Below are 23,846 nucleotides of genomic sequence, written 5' to 3'. Positions count from 1 at the left end.
AACTTGTTTTTAAAACTTTAAATTTTTTATCAGCATGGTTCTTGGATTTGTATTTTTATTAATTCTATAAATGTAATTACTAAATCATTTCTGTGCTTTGGTTTGTAAACTTTGAACTTCCTGGCAGATTAAATCTTTAATTTTTTTTAATTGTGAGAAAATCCTTGAACATGTTCTATTTTAAAATTTTTAGCTATAAGATAGCTTACTTGTAATTGCAAGCTTAAGCACCTGAATTAATTAGAAACTTATGTTTTTTCCATGTTTTTCAGTGATTTGAAATTAAGATTTCAATTTTATTTTTAATATCTAATATAAAATTGAATACAGAAATACATATGATTGATCTTTGGTTTTGTAGGAATTACATGTAGGTGAAAACCAGATTGAAATATTAGGGCCAGAACATCTTAAGCATCTGAATTCTATCCTTGTGCTAGACCTGCGGGATAATAAGTTAAGATCTGTTCCAGATGAAATTACACTACTACAGTCTTTGGAAAGGCTTGACCTAAGCAACAATGATATTAGTAGGTAAGTTTAAAGATCAAATGAATAAGAAATCATGCCTGCATTTGCTTATAATTCATTAGTTAATATTAATAAATAGATATTTGCAAAAAATATGTAGAGATCTTTTTTTTCTAAATTCACTAAATATTTATTGAACAAGTATCATATGCAGACCTACAAAGAATGGTTAGATTTGATCCTTGGCAGCAAGCTTAAAGTACTGATAGAATCAGGTATATTTATAAGTTACTCTGATTCACTCAGAACAGAAACTGAGAAGTCAGGATTTTTATGTTGACTGCTCTAGCTCTGACTCCTAGATCAGTGTCTGGGTAGATAGAAAGTACTTGATAAATACTTGTTGAATTTATTAAATGAATGTGAAGCCATGGAAGAGATGCTTTGAGGGCTTAAAGGAAACATAGGAATCAGCAATTTATTGAAAGGAGTTGGCAGCCTTTGTAGAAGAAGAAACATTCTTAGCTGCTGGATGGGACTGGGACTAGGGTGAGGCAAGTTAAGTTCTTATAGCACAAAATTTAAGAGCACACTCACTTTCAGGATCCTGCCTTGCTCTAATCCACCATATGATCTTTCAGGGATGACTGTGATTTTTAAGTGCACACATAAGGTGTCACAGTGATTCACTTGGTGGGACAAAACTTAAGCATGAAGAAAACTTTGAAAGTTCAGGAAATTGTAGGGGTATATTTAGAGAACCGCAAGGAATTGAGTTAACCTGTTTAGTAGGGGACATTTAGGGAGATGGTGAGGAATTAGGGCTTGAAAGGTAAGTTGAGGCCATGTGGAATAAGTCCTTAAAATGCCTCTGAAGAGTCAGTTTTCATTCATGAAGAAATGAGGAGCTACTGAAAGATTAAGAGCAGGATCAATTTGATTATAATCTTATTAAAAATATAAATTGGTGATTGTGGTGTGAGTACAGTTTTTGTGGGTACGAATGGTTTTGTAAGTGGGAAATAATAATAGATTATTAGGGAAGAATTTCATTTGGTTACTTGAACAAAATCCGAACATTTAGTATCCTTGTGAATATAGCTGTCTTGAATCACTGATTTATTCAAATTTACTTTTTACAATTTGTATTTAGCAAATGTTTTGTAGCTCACACTTTTTTTTAGCAATCACAGTATGACAGTTTCAAAACAGATCTCTTTTTTCTTTTACATGTTCAGCATTTATCTGAAAAGGAAATACTTATGGCCTGTGTTTCTTGGACTCTCTTTGACACTATTACAAGATATATAGTTGGTCATATGTTGTTAGTTTTATACTCAACTATTCAGTTGAATTATACTTAACTCTTTATGTTAGCCCTGAAATCATTTTAATCTTTTTGTAGTCTACCCTGTTCATTGGGAAAACTTCCTTTGAAATTTCTGGCGCTAGAAGGAAATCCTTTGAGAACCATACGAAGAGAAATTATAAATGTAAGCATATTTAGAATTCAGTTCTGGTTTTTAAATTTGAAATTCAAACATACATTTTGATCTATGAAATTGCAAGGTATGTCTTGATGAATATATGTCTTCTCTCCACCTTTTCAGAAAGGAACCCAAGAAGTCCTAAAATATCTGCGAAGCAAGATTAAAGGTACTTTTCTATTTTTTTCCTGTATTTTGAAAGATAGTATGAAAGACGGTGAAAAGCTAATAGTATATAAATTTACATGTATTGTGAGTGTAAATTAGAAATGGTCCCTGACAGGTGGTTTTAATGCTGAATCCATACAGGCCATAAATATGCTGAAATCATAAAAGAATCCTGAATTTCACAGTAATGCTTTATCTTTAATTTCTTTGATTTGTGTTATAGTATGTCAGTTGGAAAATAAAAGATTCAATAAGCATCCTAGTGCTTTAACTTAGAAAAAAGAGCAAAACTTGACTTTTATGATATGTATAGTATATGAATTCTGTTGACTAGGAGGCATATTAACAATTATTTGAATACTTGCTTCATACATAGTTTTGCTAAGTTCTGACAAGAATAAAGATAAAACACATTTTTCAGGATATGTAAATTTAGCATGAATATGCATCAAAAGAGAAACTGATCCTGTACATTTAATTTTTAATGCCTCAATAAAATAGTGCTATATCCCAATTTTTATTTTATGTGTGTCATTGTAAGATACACGAGTATATTTAAAAAGTCACCTATACTAATGTATTGGTGTATAACAAACAGTCTACAACTTAGTGGCTAACCTATAGCAAATGTTAATTTAGCTCACAACTCTGGTTATGCACAGCCTAGCTTAGCACCATATTGCCAGTCAGTATATGTTAAATTAATAATTGTATGCATCAATAATTTCCATTTACAACCTTGGTCTTCAAACAAATTAACAATTTTCTAAGACTCTTATTTCCTGCTAATCAAGGCATTTCATTTCTTTTCCAGGTATGCTTTCTCCCCCAGAAATTAATTTTTATTAATTATTCTGATATGAATCAGTTAGAAGTCATAGTGAAATAATCAAAACAATTTTTTTAAAGATTTTATTTATTAATGAAAGCAGAGAGAGAGAGAGAGAGAGAGAGAGAGAGAGGCAGAGACACAGGCAGAGGGAGAAGCAGGCTCTATGCAGGGAGCCTGACATGGGACTCGATCCTGGATCTCCAGGATCACACCCTGGGCTGAAGGTGGCGCTAAACCGCTGAGCCACCCAGGCTGCCCGAAAACAATTTTTAAAGACTTAATGTTTTTAGAGTAGTTTTAGCTATACAATGAAATTGAGATATTTCCCATATATCCTCTGCCCCCACACATCCATAGCCTCCTTCATTTATAAACATCACTTACCTGAATGGTATATTTTTTTCCCAAGAATGAACCTACATTGACACATCATCACATCCCAAATCATAGCTATGTTGGACTTCACTCTTGGTGTAGTATATTCTATGGGTTTGGACAACTTATTCACCATTGTAATATCATACAAAGTGTTTTCACTGCCATAAAAATCTGTGATCAGTCTGTTTATCCTATTATCCCCTTTATCAGCCCATCTCTAGAAGCCATTAATCTTTTTCTCATCTCCATAGTTTTGCCTTTTCCAGAATGTCATGTAATTAGAATCTTCCAGATTGGGTTCTTTCACCGTGTAGTATGCATTTAAGTGTCCTCCATGCTTTTCGTGACTTGATAGCTCATTTTTTTTTAGCACTGAATAATCTATTGTCTGGATGTACTACAATTTATCTATTCACCCTACTAAAGGGTATGTTGGCTGCTTGCAAGTTTTGGCAATTATGAATAAATCTATTCTTTTTTGCATGTGGATCTCCTGATGTTTCAGCACCATTTGTGGAAAAGACCCTCTTTATTCCACTGTATTTATTGCCTTGGTTCCTTTGTCAAAGATGAGTTGACTGTATTTAGGTAGATCTTTTATGGGCTCTTTGTTTTATTCTTTTGTCAGTTTTTTTTTTACTGTCTCAATTACAGTGGCTTTATAGTAAGTCTTCAAGTTGCATAGTGTCAATCCTCCCACTTTGTTCTTCTCCATCAATATTGCATTTACTATTTTGAATCTTTGGCTGCTTTATATAAACTTTAGAATCAGTTTGTCACTATCCCCAAATTACTTGCTGGGATTTTGATTGGGATTGCATTGAATATATCAAGTAGGGAAGAAGGGACTTCATGACAATATTGAGACCTTTTATCCATGAATATGGAATATCTCTCCATTTAATTCTTTGATTTCATTCATCAGAGTTTTGTAATTGTCCTCATAGAGTTCTTATACGTATTTTGTCATATTTATATATAAGCATTTCATTTGGGGGGGATGCTAATGTAATTACTATTGTGTTTTTAATTTCAGATTCTACTTATTGATATAAAGGAAAGCAATATACTTTTATATATGAACCTTGTATCCTGCAACCTTACTATATAATCACTTACTAGTTTCAGGAGGTGTTGCTTGTCCCATCTTTTGGATTTTCTGCCTATGATCATGCCATCTGTGAACAAAGGCTATTTTATGTTTTCCTTCCCAATTTGTGTACTTTTAGTATCATTTCCTTACTGAATTGCAGTATCAAGGACATTTCAGTATGATGTTCAGGAGTGGTGAGAGGGGCATCCTTACCTCATACTTCATCTTAGGGAAAGGGTTCAAGTTTCTCACCATTAAATATGATGTGAGTTGTAGAGTTTTTGTAGATACCTCTCGGTAAGTTGAGAAAGTTCCCCTCTATTCCTCGTTTACTGAGAATTTTTATCATAAAGGAGCGTTGGAAGTTGTCACATTTTTTTTTAAAGGTTTTATTTATTCATGAGAGACAGAGAGAGAGAGGCAGAGACAGCAGAGGGAGGAGAAGCAGACTCCAAGCAGGGAGCCTGATGGTGGGACTCGATCCCAGGACCCCAGGATCACGCCCTGAGCCGAAGGCAGCACTAAACTGCCGAGCCACCCAGGCTGCCCATGTCACATTTTTTTTTTTTTTTTTTTTTTTGGTTTTTAGCCTGTTGACGTGAAGCATTACATTGATTTTTGAATGTTGAACTAGACTTAAATTCCTGGGTTAAATACCACTTAGTCATAGTGTATAATTTAAAAAATACTTTTTAATATTAAATCTGCTCATATTTTGTTGAGGAATTTTGCATGTATGTTCATGAGATATAGTGCTTTCTAGTTCTTTTCTTGTAATATCTTTGTCTGGTTTTGGTTTTAGGTTATTGTTGGCCCCAGAATAAGTTAGGAAGTATTCCTTCTGCTTCTGTCTTCTCAAAGAGATTATAAAAATTGATAAAATTTCTTCCTTAAATCACCAGTGAATCCATCTGGACCTGGCTTTCTGTTTTTTTTTTTTTTTTTTTTTTTTTTTTTCTGGCTTTCTGTTTTGGAAGGTCATTAAATATTCATTTAATTTCTTTTATAGATATAGGTATATTCAGCTTCTGTGTTTCTTTTTTGTGAGTTTTGGCAGATTGTGTCTTCCAAGCAATTGGTCCATTTCATCTAGATTACCAAATTTGTGGGAATAAAGTCAATTTTAGAAAATTTTCATCATCTCAGTGAGAATTTTCATACTTTTTAGCTGTTATGGATAATGGTGTGATAAACACTTATTTACAAGTTTCAGTGTGAGCTTGTGTTTTCATTTCTCTTGTGTGTATATCTAGGAGTGGAATTGCTGGGTTAGTGGCAAATTTGTTTAGTCATTTGAGGAACTGCCAGACTATTTTACAAAGCAGCTGTACCAGTTTCCATTCTTATCAGTATTGTATGATTTTATATCCTCACCAACACTTGTTGTTTTCTGACTTTCTGATTCTAGATACCCAGGTAGGTGTGAAGTGGCACCTCACTCTGGGATTCTTGCATATTTCCCTGATGACTAATGATGTTGAGCATCTTTTCGTGTGCTTATTGGCCATTGGTACATTTTTAGAGAAATGCCTTTTCAGATCTTTTGCCCAATTTTTAATTTGTTGAATCTTTTTATTATTCAGTTATAGTAGTTCTTTATATAGTACAGATATAAGTGTCTTGTCAGATGATTTACAAATATCTTCTATCCCTTTGTGAGTTTGTTTTTCATTTCTTGATGGTGTCTGTTGAAACATAGAAGTTTTTTTTTTTTAATTTTGATGAAGTCAGGTTTTTTTTCTTCTTTTCTGCTTATGCTTTTGGTTTCATGTCTAAAAGTCCTTTGCAAAAACCTACTTTATGAAAATTCGTTCCTATATTTTCTTCTAAGAGTTTTATATTTTTGCTCTTACATTTAAGAACTTGATCCATTTTGAGTTAATTTTTATATATAGCATGACATAAGGGTCCAATTTAGTTCTTCTGCATGTGGCTGTCCAGTTTCTTTGCACCATTTCTTGAGACTACTTTTCTTTCCTCATTGAATGGTTTTGTCATTTTTATTGAAAATCAGTTGACACAGGGTTCATTCTGGACTCTCAGTTTTATTCTGTTGATCTGTATGTCTGTCCTGTGCTTGTACCACAATCTCTTGATTATCATCGATTTGTAGTAAGTTTTGAAATCGGTAAGGGTAAATCATCTATTCTTTTTTCTCAGGATTGTTTTAGCTATTCTGCATTTTTTCAATCCCATATGAGTTTTGGAATCAGTTTGTTGATTTCTATAATGAAGTCAGCTGGGATTCTGATAGGGATTACATTGAATCTGTAGATCAGTTTAGGGAATATTGCCATCTTAGTTTTTTTAATTAAAAAGTCGGTAAATGCACATGGTAAAAAAAAAAAATTCAACCAATATACAAGGATATATAATAAAAAGAAAATCTCTCACGTAGTTCCCTCCCAAGGCATGGTAAGTTCCCTCTTTACATTCTTTCTGATGCTGATTATTAAAATTAGCTCTTTGAAAATGTTGAGAATACTCTATTTCAGTATGTTGTCATACTCATATACACATATGTTTAAAAAATAATGCTAGGTTTTGTTGTGATTTAATATTGCCTATCTGCTGATCTAAATTGGCAATATATATTTCATATTCTTTAAAGTGACATAACCAAACTGCTAGGGTACTTCTAAATACTAAAGCATTACTTAATACTGATATATATCTTGGTGTTTTTTATTTTTATTTGATACGGTCTTTTATTCTATGCTACTTCTATAAATAAAATATCCATATGATGTTTGCATAAGAAATACTAGCTTAATGATTATTGATTAGTGAGTAATTAGTGAGCTCCATGCAAGAGAAATATACTTCACAGTATTCAACAAATGTTCAATAAAAGCCAACTGGAGGGACACCTGGGGGGGCTTAGTGGTTGAGCGTCTGCCTTTGGCTCGGTGTGATCGCAGGGTCCAGAGATCTAGTCCCACATCGGGCTCCCTCTCTCTCTTGAATTAATGAATAATTAAAATCTTTAAAAAACAAACAAATAAATAAATGCCTATTGGGCTGAAGCAAGACAAGGGGTACTACTATTTGTTTTATGTTCTTTTGGTGTGCTCTCTGCTTTTAACTTTTGATGAATGCTAGGACTATTTCGTTTTTTTCACTGTAGAAAATTAATAATCATATTTTACTTCTGTTCAGATGGCTTGAAATCTCTTGCAGGTGTCCTGAAATATGCCTATTTGGTAGACATTTGTGTGAAGTAATACTTTTCCTTTGTTAACAAATTCCTTATTATTTTTCTTCTCTTTTTTTAAAGATTTTATTTATTTATTTGAGAGAGAGATATATATATAGATAGCAACAGAGACATCAAGAGAGAACATGAGCAGAGAGGATAGAGAGAAGCAAGAGCTGGACGAGGGGCTTGATCCTAGAACTCTGAGGTCATGACCTGAGCAGAAGGCAGATGCTTAACTGACTTAGCTACCCAAGCGCCCCTCCATATTATTTTTCTTAAGAGGAAGGATTAGTATCATTGTTTCTTCTGAGAGATTGTAGTTATTCTTTGAAGCTTATTTTCTACTCCTAAATTTTCTTAGGATAGGATTTATTAGAAGATTTTGAAGCCATATTATAGTAATTTTATCTATTTTCTATTAATAAGTTCTAGACGTAGATTTGAGTTATTAGAAATAAAGTATATGACTAAAGACATTCTCACCAATAATATCTAGAAGTCATGTGTACCATTTTTACTATTTTCAGGAATTAGGAGTGACTTTATAGTATAAATATTGTTTTCATAAAACTTTTCTCTTGCCAGATGATGGACCTACCCAGAGTGATTCTGTTGTTGAGACTGCCATGACATTACCAAGTGAATCCAGAGTCAATGTACATGCTATCATCACATTAAAAATATTAGACTATAGGTATGTAATTTTCTTAAACACTGCAGAACATAATAGGAAATTTTGAAAAATAATCCTTCAGATGAAAGTTGGTGAGGAAGAATTCATCAGAGTGTATTGGTATTTAGAATAATAGCAATTGCAGAAACAGTGATGAGATAAGAGAATATTAAAAGTACAGTGAACTTAAAATGACCATTCCTTCAGTGATTTGTGTTTATTATGCTTTAGAGATAAATGATTATTAATATTGACATTTTTATAATAAAGAACATTTTATGATTATAAAAAAAGAGTGACAGTATTGGCTTGTAATGTAATTTTTTGACTCAGTAACCAACCTCAATAGAGGATTTTATTTTTATTTATTTATTTTTTTTAAAGATTTTATTTATTTACTTATGAGAGACACAGAGAGAAGGCAGAGACACAGGCAGAGGGAGAAGCAGGCTCCCTGCGGAGAGCCTGATGCGGGACTCCATCCCAGGACCTACCCCAGGATCACGCCCTGGGCCAAAGGTAGATGCTCAACTGCTGATCCACCCAGGCGTCCCAAGAGAGGATTTTATATTGGGAAGGTCTCTATTAGTAAATAAGAAATTAGTATTATTTAGTTAATGTAGACCTAAAGCAGGCAAAGCATTAATATGTATAAGCCAAATGATAAGCCATAATAATATGCTCTAGTATATATGTATTAAACCTGGAACAATTGCAGTATTGGTATAAAAGTTGAGACAGAAACCTAAAAATGTTTATTTTATGGACGTGTATTTGATTCCGAAATGAAGATACCTATGCAAAGATTGTTAGGTACTCTTTCAGTACTGCCTAAGGCAACAATGATAGAAGTAACCAATACTGTCAAAGCTCCTACTGTGATTAGCTCATGTCTGGATATTATAATGAAAATACAAAAGGATACAGACTGAAGTTCTAAGTTCAAGTCAGGTGACCAGATTTATTCAGTTATTCAGTCTTCAGATTTATTCAGTCTTAATGTGTCAGTAGGAACCACCTTCTCAGCAGTCAAGATACAGTTTCCATTTCAGATCTGTTGTTTCATTCACATTGTTTCCACCTCTAGTCTGACATTCTTCATTGTATATAGAAATCACTGCTTAAGCCTACTTCCTTCTTTGTAACACAAGAGAATAGTCTTCCATACTTAATATTTGCATCCCTCATAGCATGACATATGGCAGCTTAGCATGTCTTTTCTTCCACATAACATGCTCATTTATTCAGTAGACATTTTTGGAACCTGCTACGTTTCAAATCCTATGCTAGGTGTCACAATACACTGACTGATGATAAGACAGACTTAATTTCTGCCTTAGAATTTTTTTTTTCTCACCCTTTATTCCTTCAACCCTGGATATCATTTATTGAGTTCCTGTTCTATGCTAGGCAGGTATTTTACATATGCTGTTGCTTTTAATCTTCTAAAGAATCTATAAAGTAATATTGATAACAATTGTATTTGAGATAACCATTCCCACTTTTTAAAGTCACAGATACCGCAGAAGTGTTATAAAGATAGCACTGAAGACCATGCATCTTATTACATTTTTTGATTCTGAATTTATTGTAATTCATTTTCCTCAGAGACTTTAACTGGAAAGGAGTATTCCATTAAAATATAAATGAATTCTCAATCTCAAGGCCTAAATGCCTTCAACTAATTTTTTTCAAGAGTGTGAATCTGCAGTGTTTGATTACAATAAATCAGTTTCCCATGACTTGAGTGTTTGATTGAAAAAGTAAAAATGCTTCATCTGCACAATAAAAAATAGGACCCTACAGCAGTAGAGGCTATAAAAACTGAATTTAGGGTGTCTTTTTACCTATCTGTATTACAATGCCTTTCTTACAGGTTTCTCTATGTTGGATGTTATATGTAATAATTGTTTCTTCTTCATATAGTCATTAGTTTGGCATCCCATTAATATTTTTCAGTGGATGATGTATTAGGCATAAACATTATAAAAGAAGAATGTAGGGCTAATTATAGCATCGACATTGTTAAATCTGCAAATGTCAGAGTACTATTATACTTTTAATATTAAATGTATACTTTATTGAAAATCTTATTGAAAAGGAAATTTATTTACATTTGCATTTGCGAAAGATCTGGCCCATATAACAATGAATAACTCCTCAGATTCTAATTTCACAGAACTGAGGTTAAGAGAAAGTGAATTTTTAAAAAGCTCCTTAATGGTAAAAAACCAGGAATAGTTTAGTCTAAGGCCACTACCCTGTCTACCTTGTCACATGCTAAAGCAGAGAGAAATTGGCTTAGGTGATGAGAAACAATTTAGTATAATATTGATAATGCTTAACTTTTAAAAATGAGTATTACCTTGCAGTTAATTACATAGCTACATAAAGTTGACAGATGGTCCCTGTTAGAAAAGGGATGACAACAGTTTTAAAATTACAGATTTAGTTCTATTCTGAGGTAGAAGAATCCACTTCCTAATTACTATCTATTTACTATATGATTTCTAAACATCTTAGACTCTGAAGATACATGTTTTTATTCACATTGAGTATGTGAATGCTCAAAAGGCATGATACAGTGTATTGCGATATGATATGGTGTCCAAATTCTTCATGGTTAGTATTTTGTGAGTTTGTAGGTTTTTGTGACATTCTTTACAGAGTTTCAAAATGTTCTTCATAAGCAACTGCTTTGCTGCCTTGAAAACTCTTATAAAATCTTTAAGGGCCTTTAAAAGTGAAAAGTGATAATCATATCTTTCTGACTGCTAAGAATGATGCATTTTAAAACCATTTTTCATTTAGTGATAAACAAACAACTTTAATTCCTGATGAAGTATTTGATGCAGTAAAAAGCAACATTATCACTTCCGTTAACTTCAGTAAGAATCAGCTATGTGAAATTCCTAAAAGGTGAGAGTTGTTCATGATGTCATTTCTATTAAGTTGTGACTCATCCTCTGGTGTGTTTGCATCTCAGTAGCAAGAATAATTATTTTTTCATAGTTTTCTAGTAGAAGTATATGTAGAATTTTTCTTATTATTGATACTTGAGGGATTTAGCAAAATTCACTTTTAAGTATTCTCTGAGACATATTAACATTAGTTCTGAGAGGTATATTAGTTTTTTTAAATTTGGTTTCTTTTTCGTTTACCGTTTAAACATGGAATATAGGTGTTAGAATTATTAGTGGAAAAGTTTTAAGACACAATCCAAAGCCAGGGCCGTGTGGATTAATAGGAATTTTCATTTTGGGCTTTATGCTAATGGATTGCCAAGCCACTGAATTTTTTTTCACTGACTGTAAAAGTAATAAAAAACAATTAATTCTGTCAATATTTTCTTCGAAGAAAAGAATACTTCACTATCAAATATTACAAGTCACAGGCATTGTACTTGTACTGTTCAGTATGTCTTTGTTGAAATTAGTTATAGCAAAATTTTTAGGTTATGAGAGAAAATTAGTATAATATTGAACTTTTAAAATGATTGTTATCTCGTAGTAAACTATATACCCAAAGAGAGTTGACAAATAACCTTGCAATTAAAACAACAGTATGGGAAACAGGATAGGGTGATGATAAAGAACTTGGACAATGGAGTCAGTTGCATGTATCTGAATCCCAGATCTGTGAGTTGTGTGGCTTTGGACAGGCTAACTAGCTGCTCTTAGTTTCCCTACCTATGAAGTAAAGATAAGAAAGTAGCTATTTTATAAGAATTAAATTAAATGACATGATCCACACAAAGTACTTGGTGCTTAGCCCTTAAGTACTTAAAAAGAAAAAAAAGAAAGATGATTGGGAAAATAGTCATCTGTCAAAAATATTGTTTAGATGTTAAAATTTTTTTTTTAATTTTTTTATTTTTATTTTATGATAGTCACAGTGAGAGAGAGGCAGAGACACAGGCAGCGGGAGAAGCAGGCTCCATGCACCGGGAGCCCGACATGGGATTCGATCCCGGGTCTCCAGGATCGCGCCCTGGGCCAAAGGCAGGCGCCAAACCGCTGCGCCACCCAGGGATCCCTAGATGTTAAAATTTTTAAAAAAGACTAACTTGCTTTCTATTTTGCAGAGCATACTTTGGAAAATGTATCTTAAAAGTCAATTAACTTTGAAATTCCATAGCAGAAGGAGATCTAGTCCATCTACTTCTCTCTTCTTTAAAGGGCTCTGTGGGTACTGGACGGAAGAACTGAGCAGTTAGATTTGTCCTCAGTCAGTATAAGTCTGCCTGGGGAATCCTGGGTCAAAACTGGCAATGGAGGTGGAAGGAGTTAAAACGCATCACCTTCATCACTTACTTTCTCATTTTACCTCACAGTCTGCATGTGCAAAACAGCGGTGTTTCTCGACACATTTTTTGGCAATTTAGGGAGCCAAAGAAGAAAGGTAGTCAGGACATACCGTGATCCTGAGAGTTTTCCCTCTTAAATTTTTATTTCCCAAGCATACTTTTCACTGTATAATTTCCTGGTTGTGAAAATAATACTTATTCATAAAATTTTGGACAAAATGAAGGGACAGATCATTTTTAGTCCCATCATTGATTTATTCTGTTCATGGCATGTTTTATTTCAAGCTATTTCCCATTTAGAATTACCTATACCATTTGTATCTTAACTGGTTTCTTTATCATAAGTGTTTTCCTTTGTTAAAAACAATACTTCTAAAATCTAAATTATCTAATACTATAAGGTGGTTAATTATGGCAATGAATAAAACAAAACATACTATTTCTTTAGATCAGATTTCCAGAATTACCTCAGTACATATATGCAAAAACTTTCCAAAAAAGTTTTATCAGTTACATATCCAAACTCATCTTTCTTTAGCACAGCAGTTGATATACTTTCTTTCATGTAGTTTCATTTGTTGGCAAATCATATCTAACATTTCTTAGAGTTAATAGCGTGCTTTAAAATTACTAAGGTTGATTAGGCTTGCTTAGAAGTGTTTAAGTATTTCTCTTTACGTCTTTGACTTAAGTTATTTAGTCATGACACTTACCAAACCTCGGAATTAACTTAATGTTTTCTTGTAGTCATGATCAATATAACGTTAATTTGAACAAAAAAAATCTTATACTTTAAAAAGTTTGATGTATCATAAAAATCATTGTGAGGTACTCAGAATATTATATTATGCAGTCTTAAAAGAAAACTACTATGTTACAGAATACACATCCAAACTGATGGAAATTTTAGTGAGAAAAGTAAAAGTTACAGGAAATCTTAATTTTAGCAAAAATAATATAGGATTTTTCCTCCTGTGATCTCCTTGGAGTTTTGAAGTTCTGACAGTAAATTCAAGAGCTAACATTTTAAAATTGTTTTTGTTTCAGGATTGTGGAACTGAAGGAAATGGTTTCTGATGTCAATCTCAGTTTTAATAAGCTTTCCTTTATATCCTTGGAATTATGTATGCTTCAGAAATTGACTTTTTTAGATCTCAGGTATTTATTGATGCTGTTGCTTCACTTTTTTTCATTATAACTTGTCTTTGAGTTTAGCTTAACATTTGTTCTTTCCCTCGTATTTCCTGAGTACGTGTGGAAATTGCTCTTTAGTTTATTAATAAACACTTTTGGACAAATCTAAAATTAGGCATTTAGGAAATATTTTAATCAAACATCTATCATTTTAGGCAATTATAAGTTAAGTAAGAAATAATTATTTAAAATATTTCAAAAATATTAACACATTCTTTAAATTTATGCTTAAAATTACAAATAGCCCATGGAAGTGTTTGTTTCCAGTCGTTCCTTTTCTGAAAGTAAATGGTATAAAACTCAAAATCCTATGTTGGCACAGCAGCTAGCCTGGCTTCCCTTAAAATAAGAACCTATTTGGGGGCTCTTGGGGGCTCAGTTAAATGGCTGCCTTCAGCTCAGGTTATGATCCCAGAATCCTGGGATTGATCCTGCATCCGGCCGTCTGTTCAGCGGGGTGTCTGCTTCTTCCTCTCCCTCTGCCCCTCCCTGCTTGTGCTCGGGCCCTCCCTCCCTTTCTTTCTTTCTTTCTTTCTTTCTTTCTTTCTTTCTTTCTTTCTTTCTTTCTTCTTTCTTTCTTTCTTTCTTCCTCTTTCCTTTTCTTTTTCTTTCTTTTCTCTTTTTTCTTTTCTTTTCTTTTCTCTTTCCTTTCCTTTCCTTTCCTTTCCTTTCCTTTCCTTTCCTTTCTTTCCTTTCCTTTTCTTTCTTTCTTTTTCTCTCTTTTGCTCTTTCACTCTCTTTCCCTTTCAAATTAATAAAATCTTAAGAAGAAAACCTATTTGGTTTCAAAGTATAGTAAACATTCAAGACCAGAAAGAAAGAAAAGACCACCATGAGTGGCAACTAAAGGAAAGAAAACAAACTATTTAAGGCTTTGTGGAGGTAATAGGAAGTTTAATTTAAATATGTCCTAAGTTGAAGTGACAGGATCGGAATTGCTACAGTTCTTTGAGGATTAGTAATAATAAATGACTAAGAGGTAGATAGTCAAATATTTATTTGTTTGGGCTTTCAGATTTTCTTTTTTTTAAAAAATATGTTATTTATTCATGAGAGACACGCAGAGAGAGACAGAGACCCAGGCAGAGGGAGAAGCATGCCTCCCTGCGGGAGCCCGATGCGAGACTCGATCCCAGGACCTCAGGATCATGACCTGAGCCAAAGGCAGATGCTCAACCACTGAGCCACCCAGGTTCCCCCTGGGCTTTAAGTCTTTATTTGTATACTATTACTTCATTATCTACACTTCCTACTCATATGTTGTTACGAGGTGCGCTTTTAGTTTATTTAAGCTGTAGCTCCTCTTGCTCTGCTCAAACAATAGGTAAATAAGAATAAGCTAAGATTTTTCTGTTTGAGGATTTATTCTGCTTGTAGAGACTTTTTTTGGCTTATGGGATTAAAGCAAATCTAATACTCTGCTCCTATTAAATGTCAAATTGCCTCTGTTTTGGTGTGGCAGTTACACTGGCAAAGCTGTGTAAAACCATGTTGTAGTGTTCAGCATTAATGGAGCAGAGAGAATAAATTCATGTAGTCATTACCGCTCTCTTTATTTTTGTCCCATTCTTAGAGTGTGTTATGTGTACGCCATTATCTATACCTTCAGGTTTCTAATTAAGTGACTAATGTACGCTTTTATATCTGATATCAGTAGCTATATAAGATCCTTGGAAAAGGATAGAAACCAGCAGTACATTTTTCAGTACAAGTTATTAGAGACAGTAACTGAAGAAAAGGAAAAAGAACATAGGTGTAGAAAGTATGACAATATATAGGCTTGACTTCTGAACCCAAAGAAATTTAGAGAAAATGACTCAGTTGTAATAGGTAGCCATCTAGTTGGATATAATTTTCTTACAAATATTTTCTATTATTAGTAATTATATAGGGCCTAGAATCCTTCTTCTTGTTGTTAACCTTCCTTTTAACATTATTCCCAGATCCTTCTAACAGTAAATGAGATTCTGTTTACTGCCATCCTTGATTATAAGATTCTTAAAAATATTTCACATTAGCATTGTACAAATTGAAATTCTAAACGTAGTAGAAATGGACTTGCTTAATACCTATGGAGTAGAAAGCTCCAAATTTCTAGGTATACAGAATCTCATCACTCTTGTTTTTTCATAAAATTTTACAGTTCTTAGAATTTCATGTCTGTATGCAAGATATATGTGTTAAACATAAATCAAATATTTGTGGCATCAAATAATATGGTATTTACAGGCATGATCTCTCCATGGCCGCCCTATCTGTAAGAAGTACTGCTGAGATTAGTTCGAAGGAGGGAAGTGATTAGTTTACAGTGTTTGCCCCATTAAGTGTATTATTAAAGATTTGGTTGCTTTATCAATTGGTTGTGTATTGGTATTAGGATTTGGCACACTAATCAAATACCTGAGCCAGCTGACTGATTCACAATTCTCAGGACTCAGCCTTAATGTGATTGGATTAAGGACTAACAAACCAAGCTATGTAGTTTTGTGTCTGTTCAACACGTTAATTATAAATTAAACTTGTACAAATTTTCAGACTTCATAAATCATCTTTTTATTTCCAATTTAGGAACAATTTTTTAAATTCTTTGCCTGAAGAAATGGAATCGCTGATAAGATTACAAACAATTAACCTTTCCTTTAACAGGTGAGAGAACAGACTAATCTATGACTAAGGATATTTATGTGGAGAATTTATAGGTCTTAGAGAATACACCTCAAAGAGTCCAATCAAAAGGCCTCGAGTGTTTATTTAAATATTCAGGTTTATTTTCACCTTATTCTAGTTAGAATTGAAAGTGATATTGCTTTCTTAGAATTTTCACAGCTGCTGTCTAGTAGACTTTTCCTTTTAACAATTCTAAGAAACTTGTAGCCTAGTAGGAAGACAGATGTAAATAAAGAATTATAATTGCTATAGTGAAAATGCAGTGCCTAGGAAAAGGTGTTTTCTGAGATTGGCCAAAGATAGAGGAGACAGCATTGAAGCCGAGACCTAAAAATTAGACGTCAGCCAGACACACAGGGATTGGGCTTCCCAGGCGGAGCACATGACAGGCACTAAAGGCACAAATGGATGGGAACATGGTGTGTTTGGGACACTTCCAGCAGTTTGATATGGCTTGGACCCCAAGTGAGGGGGTAAAGGAATAGAAATAATAAACCAAGTTGGTCAGGTAAGCGGGAGCGAGTCCTTTCAGAGCTTTATACGCCAACTAATAGATTTCATTCTGCAAACACTGTAAAGATACTGCTAATACTTATTGGGAGTTTATTATCTGCTGTCACAGGACTAAGGGCATATATTATCTCATTGAGTCCTCACAAAAGGGTAGAGGTTTCTCTCACTGTGAATCTGTCCTGTTCATTTAAAAATCAAGGATTAGAAGTTAAGGGAATCCTCCTAAGCTTTTCTATAAAATGTCTCCACATAGGTATTCTTCCTTAGTTCGCTTTTATTTCTAATGAAACAGAATTACTGGCAGTATAATTAAGTAAATATTAGATATTTATGCTTTGCTAAGGTTCACAAAAATAGTAAATTATAGATCCGGGGTTTGAGCTCAGGTGGCTTGCCTCCAGTACTTGGGCTCTTAATAACTAGGCCGTTTGTTTCCTATGATGTAAGCTGATTCTGGCAATAATCTAAATATTAATAACTAACATGTACTTACTGCATTCGAGCTTAAACATTCAGCACTTATAACAATAAGCTTAGTACAATTGTCACTCCTCATCTGCAGTTGAGGGAGCTAAGGCACAGTGATGTGTCTAAAACACTGCCTGTTTAAATTTTTGTTTTGTCTGCTTCATTATTGCTCGTGCTTTCTCATGTTATAGGTTATATCAGTATTTAAAAATATGTGTGCTTCTCAAATAATTTGCTAATCTTTGTGACCTGAACTATCAGTTTATTGTCTGTTGAGCTGTCAAAAACATTTTCATGTGATGTCTTTGGGAAGATGGCAGAAGCTAACTTCTGTGTTAACAGGTGAGCTACATCTATTTAGATTCCCTTGTTCAGGCATTGCTGAGAAAGAAGAGGGAGGACTGCTTTGGGGCAGTTTGGTCCCCCTGTACTCCTAGGTACTAACTCTCCAGTCCCGCTGGAACTTCAGAGCCATCTTGAGTTTATGCTTGCCATTGCTTGCTTGCTTGCTTGCTGTCACATCAAGGCAACAAAACAAAAGGGCAGTATGGGGAAGTAAAAAGGCCACAGCTATTAATCTGTCCTTCAGCCCATCCCTTGTCTTTTCTAGTCCATGCCACAGTTTATCTCACACTGAAACCATGCTAGCCACTGTCCCCCAAGAGATCCTTAATAATGTTGCTCTGAGCCTTGCCTTCTTTTTTTGTGACATCTCCAGTAGTGCTTTGGATGAGCAAGCAGCAGTCAGTGTTAGTTTGTGATCTTTTCAAGAACCAAAGATGCGCGTATTTTGGAAGCTTCCATCGGAGCAAAATATAAATCTCTAATATCTACTTGATATATTGGTAGTAATTCCATTTCATAAGAAGTAAAAGCAAACCAAGGAAGAATACCTACATGGAGACCTTTGTATAGAGGCTCTGGGGAGGATTTTCTTGTTTCATAAATGTGAAAAGAAAAACATAGAATTTACTCTAAACTTTGGTTGGATTTGCACAATAAATACAACGTGTTACAAAGTCTGTCCACTTAACATATATTTCATGTTTTCCAGAATCCATTCATTTTCTTGAAAATTTGAATAGAGGACTTAAACCAGATACAAAATAAATTACACTGAAGAAAACTACATCATGGTATCAAACTTAAGATCATCTATTTGAAGGAATGATTTTGCCTTGATTCTGTTCATATTTTAATAGGTTCAAAATACTACCTGACGTTCTGTATCACATTCCCACACTTGAAACTATTTTGATTAGTAACAACCAGGTTGGATCTGTGGACCCTCAGAAAATGAAGGCAATGGAAAATCTGATCACATTGGACCTTCAAAATAATGACCTCCTACAAATTCCACCAGAGCTTGGTAATTGTGTGAACTTAAGGTAACCACACCATTACGCTAAGGTTTACCGTTTATTTGATCAGTTTGTAAGTTGTTTTTGTCTTGTTGAGGTACTCCCAGGAAAGTTGAGGTAAACAATTTAATGTGTTAAAAATAACAGGTAACAAAATCCAGGATCCCAATTCCACTTTTCAAGTTTTACCAAAAATGTGTATTTTTAGCTTTGTTTATTATGGCATAATCTATGTGTAAACATAGGAACTGATTGTTTTCTGATCCTTTTGTCATCACTGTGTGTGTATAACTCGAAACTCCACTGCATAAAAAATGTCAGGGAAATATAAACTCCCCAGTTATGTATATAAGGTTTTTCAAAATCTGATTACAGACTTTGACCATTTATTTCAAGCCCAGCATGGCCTTTCTTATTCTGTTTTAGTTGTTACTTGAGCCTTAAATGCCTCTACCCTGCTTTTATCAGTAATCAACCTAAATATCATCTTTGAAAAACCTTCCCTCTTCTCCAAGCAGAGTTAGTCCCTCCCTCTGATTTTCTATCCTGCCTTTTATGGACTCATTTATACCGTTTCTTTTTCCTCCTTTAGAAGAGAGTTGTCCCAGTGCCTAGAACACAGTGAGCACCCAATAAGTGCTTGTTAAATGAATTAAAGAGAGTTTGACATGTCAACAGAAAGCCAAGTACTTAAGCAGAATGTGTCAGAAGTAGTTTAATTACTGAAAACTGTATATGATGGTTTGGCATATTTTGCTTTACCGGGGGGCACTGGCAGCTGTTTCGGTACCTCAATATTCGTGAACAGTAAGAGGCAAATACAATTGGTTCTTGTTATTTACAGTAGTTGCATCTTATAAAGTGAACACCAAATTAGTGACTGCTGGGGGAATTATAGACTTAGGCTCTTTGGAGCCTCTAGTCACATTTTCATGAACGAGTCAATATAGAACCTTGTTTTTTTGTGTGTGTTTCTGTATTTACTATTATTTATTCATTAATATTTTAACTATGGCCAGACCACACTGTAATTCACGCCCGAATGAAGCTTCTCTGGTATATTTATCTTCTCTGTAAGGCACACGACACCCTTCATGTGTTTAGGAAAAGTAGACAACACTTGAGCCACCACACTTGTGGGGCATATTAAACAGCAAACTCACCAACACACAAAGTACAAAAATGCAAAAAATGTTGCACTCCTAAGTAGATCACAGAAAGGACAGTTGATTACAACAGTGTGAGAACTGACACAAGAAGGGACAGCATCACCTTATTTGACCTCAGCTCAGAATGTGCCTGTTGATGGACTCATATTTTTTGGTGCTGTTGTGCATATCCAAAAATGACCTCAAAAGTGCCATGTGTACTGATTTTGGGGTTACTAATAAATTTTAGTGGTATGCAAATTAGCACAATATGGAGCCTGTGAATAATGAGAAAACTGGCTGTAATTAATTCCTTTTTATAAATTAAGATAATCAGTCTTTAAAAGAATTGTCACAGCCCATTCAAATTTTGAAGATATAATTTAGATCTACTGTATAATGGGGTATGAATCCTTTGGCTTTTGTTTACACAAATACTTAAGTTGCTGAAAATTAAAAGTCTCTTTATCTTATCATTTATTTCATTAATTATATAAAAAAAAAACAAATCAGCCAGCCCTCAAATCTTAAGTTGAACCTCATTTCAGAACACGTAAATAGATTTTGTGTGTGTATCTGGCCAAGGGAGGTAGAGCGCAGGCATGTGTCCTGGTTTCCCAGGGTCGAGGGCGGATATATTGGTTACATTATAATCCTTGGTATGCTGACGAGTGTGCTCGTTCTAGTGTGTAAATAGAATTCAGCCATGTAGTTATTAGTACATGGTCATCGTAAGATCGAGAAGAGGATGGATTGTAAAATGGTGATTCATGTCACAGCTCTTCTGTTTAATGGGTGTATGATCTTGGACATAACTGTCTTCTCTGAATTTCTGTTTCCTTACCTATTAAATAGGAATATTAATGGTGTCTACATATGATGCATTGGGCTGAGTAATTTATGTGTTATAATTAAGAGAGCCAGCGAACATAAATTACTCAGCACAGTATCTTTCATATACTAACTATTCAATTAATGTTGTTTGGGTTATTGTAGTTCTAATTACATCTGTTGAAATGCTTAGATTTGAAAAGGGACAAATAGAAAAAAAAATACACAGATTATATCTATAAAATTGCAAATGAAATTAGAAGAAAAGCCTCCCTAATAGAAAATGTTAAAATTCTTAATTCTGTTTTTTTGTTTAGAACATTACTACTAGATGGAAATCCATTCCGTGTTCCTCGAGCAGCCATATTAATGAAAGGAACAGCTGCTATTCTGGAATATTTGAGAGACCGGATTCCTACTTAAATTGGAGCTATTTTATAATCTTGGTCATGTTAATTCTTAGACTTCTTACATTGATAAATAACATTTTTCTAAGGTATTATGCATTTGTAAAGGTGATAACCACATGCAGTGTTCATGCATTTATTCTAAATGTTTTGTATAAGATTTATCTTACTTTCATTCCTTATAAGATAGCAGTTTCTTCAAAAGTGAATTTTTAAGTTAGTTTGATATTTTTATAATGATAAAACATTTTTGTAAAAGTGGGGATTTCCCCCTATTTCTGTTTGTGTTACATATTATGTGAACCATTGATTTGAATATGACCATCTAATTTCTACCTTTTTGTTAGACATAAAATTGAATTTCATTCCAAACTGTTTTTTGGTGTAAAAAAAATAAGACTTTTCCTTACTCATGATAAGACTTTTGTGATGTGATTGGTCTTGGTATAAGTTTTAAATTAACATTCACTGTCTTGTTTTTGTTTTAATCTAGTTGAAATGTTACTTGTTTAGCCTTTTCCCATTTTATGAAACCATTTTGTCAGAATTTCTAATGTAACAGAAATGCTATATGAAATGTAGTTACTGGTAGAGAAAATAGGGAAGAGTGTTAAAATTGTTCTCACAGTTTTGAATCTAAAATTTGACAAAGTTTTTTTTTTTTTTTTTTAAATGACTTCTTAGTATTAAGTTTCCATACAATGATCTAGTACTTCTGGATTCAAGAAATTTGAATTTTGAATTTGAAGGGATTGGATCTGCATATTTTTCCCTCCAAGTATGTTTGTTCTTCTTTTTAAAAGTGCTGAAGAGCTTATTTTATTAATTCAATAGATAACAGCAACAGAAAATAATAACATGTATCACATAGAAATCCTGGAAATTTCTTAAGTACTTATTACTAAGCAGGTATTTGTATACATTATCTATCTGTTGGTGTGTTCTAATCCAACCTTGTCTATCTTTTTTATTTCCAGGGCCTTACTTTTCAAATTTGCATCTTATCTTCATAAGACTAAACTTGTTAGCCATGTGGAAATTTTCTAAAAGGGAATTTGCTATAGGTTAACTTGATTTAGTAAAAATAAAATAGAAATATTTTTACTTACACCAAAAATGTCAGAGGTAAAATGTCAGAGGTCGGCTGATCAGTCATGATGAAACTCGCCATGTGATTCTATTAAGTAACCAATCAACAGAATGTATATTAATTTATATAGTTAGGTAGGTAGCTAGCTTGTTTTTGGCTCATAGAGGCATACTTATGAAGAAAAATCATTGCTAGTAAAGATAAATACATGTTCATAATAAAAATTACATTTTTCAAATATGGATTATAATATGGTTATGTTTTTGGTGTAAAAGAAACATTCTCTTTTCATACTACAACTCTGTGGCTAAGCAGTCTGCTTCAATATTAAACAAAAGACACTTTACAATAAGGTGACATTTTATTATTTATACAATAAAGAGACTTTTAGGTTATTCAAAACACGTTTTTAAATACTGAAAAAGTTGAGTACACCAAAGCCGAAAAATGGCTCTGCTATACACTGCACAGCATTATTGTAGTCCCTGTATTTTGTATCTGTACAGAAAGCATCTTCAAATGCATTCTAATCACATTGTACACCTTTACCAATTAGTGTCAATACATAAAAGAAACTGGAGAATACAGCTTGCATTTGCAAATTAACTGACAAAGTGATTAATTTCACTGATTCAGTAAATTTAAAATATAGATTCTTAGGACTCCTTTGCACATAAAATGAAGCAGCTTTCAAGGTCATTATGGTCTTATACTGCAAAAAAAAAAAAACTCCATTAAGTACATTCACAATCTATGTTAATAAGGTAGTAAATATGTCTTCATTCAGTGTTTATTTACATCAATAAGTAGTTCAACTAAAAAGTACTGTTAATTGTACATTTTTAGCACATACAAAAATGACAACTTTTTATATATAAGCTCAAAATCACAATTATCTCAAAATATTAATTACAATACAGCCATTTCAATTAAACATGTCATGATTTTTTTTTTTTTATAAAATGGTAAAATTTGTTACTAAAGTAAGCAATCTGCTTTGAGTTGGCTAGAAGTCACCCATGTAGAAAACCTTAAACGTTGAGGTGTTTCTTGCCCCCTCCCACCCGAATTTGTATACAGCCACCTAGCCTAGCAAAGAGACAGAAAAGGCCCCAATTTATAAAGATTAATAAGCCTCTTTTGCTATACTCCTGTGGCTTATTTCTTCCATAAAAGCTTTACAAGGGGAGTATCAATAAACTATGCAATGAAATGCATGCATTAATATACAATGTGTCTATGTAAAATGTTCCTGTTTACCAGTGCACATTAAAATGTTCACAAAGACCGCAAAAGAAGTCATAAAGTAGCATTTATAAAGATCTAGCAGTTGCGAACTGTGAACTTGAAAACTGCTTGACAACATAATGAAATTTCTTTGAAAACATATCCCAATTCAAGTTCTTTCTCTGGCTAAAGGAGTTCTTGTTACTTGGCCTTAAGATGTCACTGTTGTGCTGCACATATGGTAGTGAAGTCAGATTCTGAAAAAGAAGGAGTCTAGAGACTGTCTTCATCTTAGTAAAATCATGGCCCAGTGTTGCGTCACTGCATAGGAAT

At 33.5% G+C, this 23,846-nt stretch overlaps 1 protein-coding gene across 2 annotated transcripts in view; it reads left to right on the top strand.

The window, feature by feature from the left end:
- The window catches only part of LRRC40 (leucine rich repeat containing 40), a 48,777-nt gene extending 26,247 nt beyond the window's left edge, over nucleotides 1-22,530 (top strand). For both annotated transcript variants that reach the window (XM_055339415.1, XM_055339416.1), the window contains 9 exons: nucleotides 362-534; nucleotides 1,877-1,964; nucleotides 2,082-2,127; nucleotides 8,214-8,322; nucleotides 11,113-11,220; nucleotides 13,655-13,765; nucleotides 16,370-16,447; nucleotides 18,652-18,837; nucleotides 21,107-22,530. In XM_055339415.1, coding sequence (XP_055195390.1) covers nucleotides 362-534; nucleotides 1,877-1,964; nucleotides 2,082-2,127; nucleotides 8,214-8,322; nucleotides 11,113-11,220; nucleotides 13,655-13,765; nucleotides 16,370-16,447; nucleotides 18,652-18,837; nucleotides 21,107-21,212 — 1,005 coding nt within the window. In that variant the 3' untranslated portion in view covers nucleotides 21,213-22,530. The remainder of the gene's footprint in view (nucleotides 1-361; nucleotides 535-1,876; nucleotides 1,965-2,081; nucleotides 2,128-8,213; nucleotides 8,323-11,112; nucleotides 11,221-13,654; nucleotides 13,766-16,369; nucleotides 16,448-18,651; nucleotides 18,838-21,106) is intronic.
- The last annotated feature ends 1,316 nt before the right edge of the window (nucleotides 22,531-23,846 follow it).

The sequence above is a fragment of the Nyctereutes procyonoides genome, unplaced genomic scaffold (genome assembly GCF_905146905.1).
Source record: "Nyctereutes procyonoides isolate TBG_1078 unplaced genomic scaffold, NYPRO_anot_genome, whole genome shotgun sequence".
NCBI lineage: Eukaryota > Metazoa > Chordata > Mammalia > Carnivora > Canidae > Nyctereutes > Nyctereutes procyonoides.
Note: the sequence above shows the minus strand (reverse complement) of the source record. Positions and strands in the feature narration are given on the sequence as shown.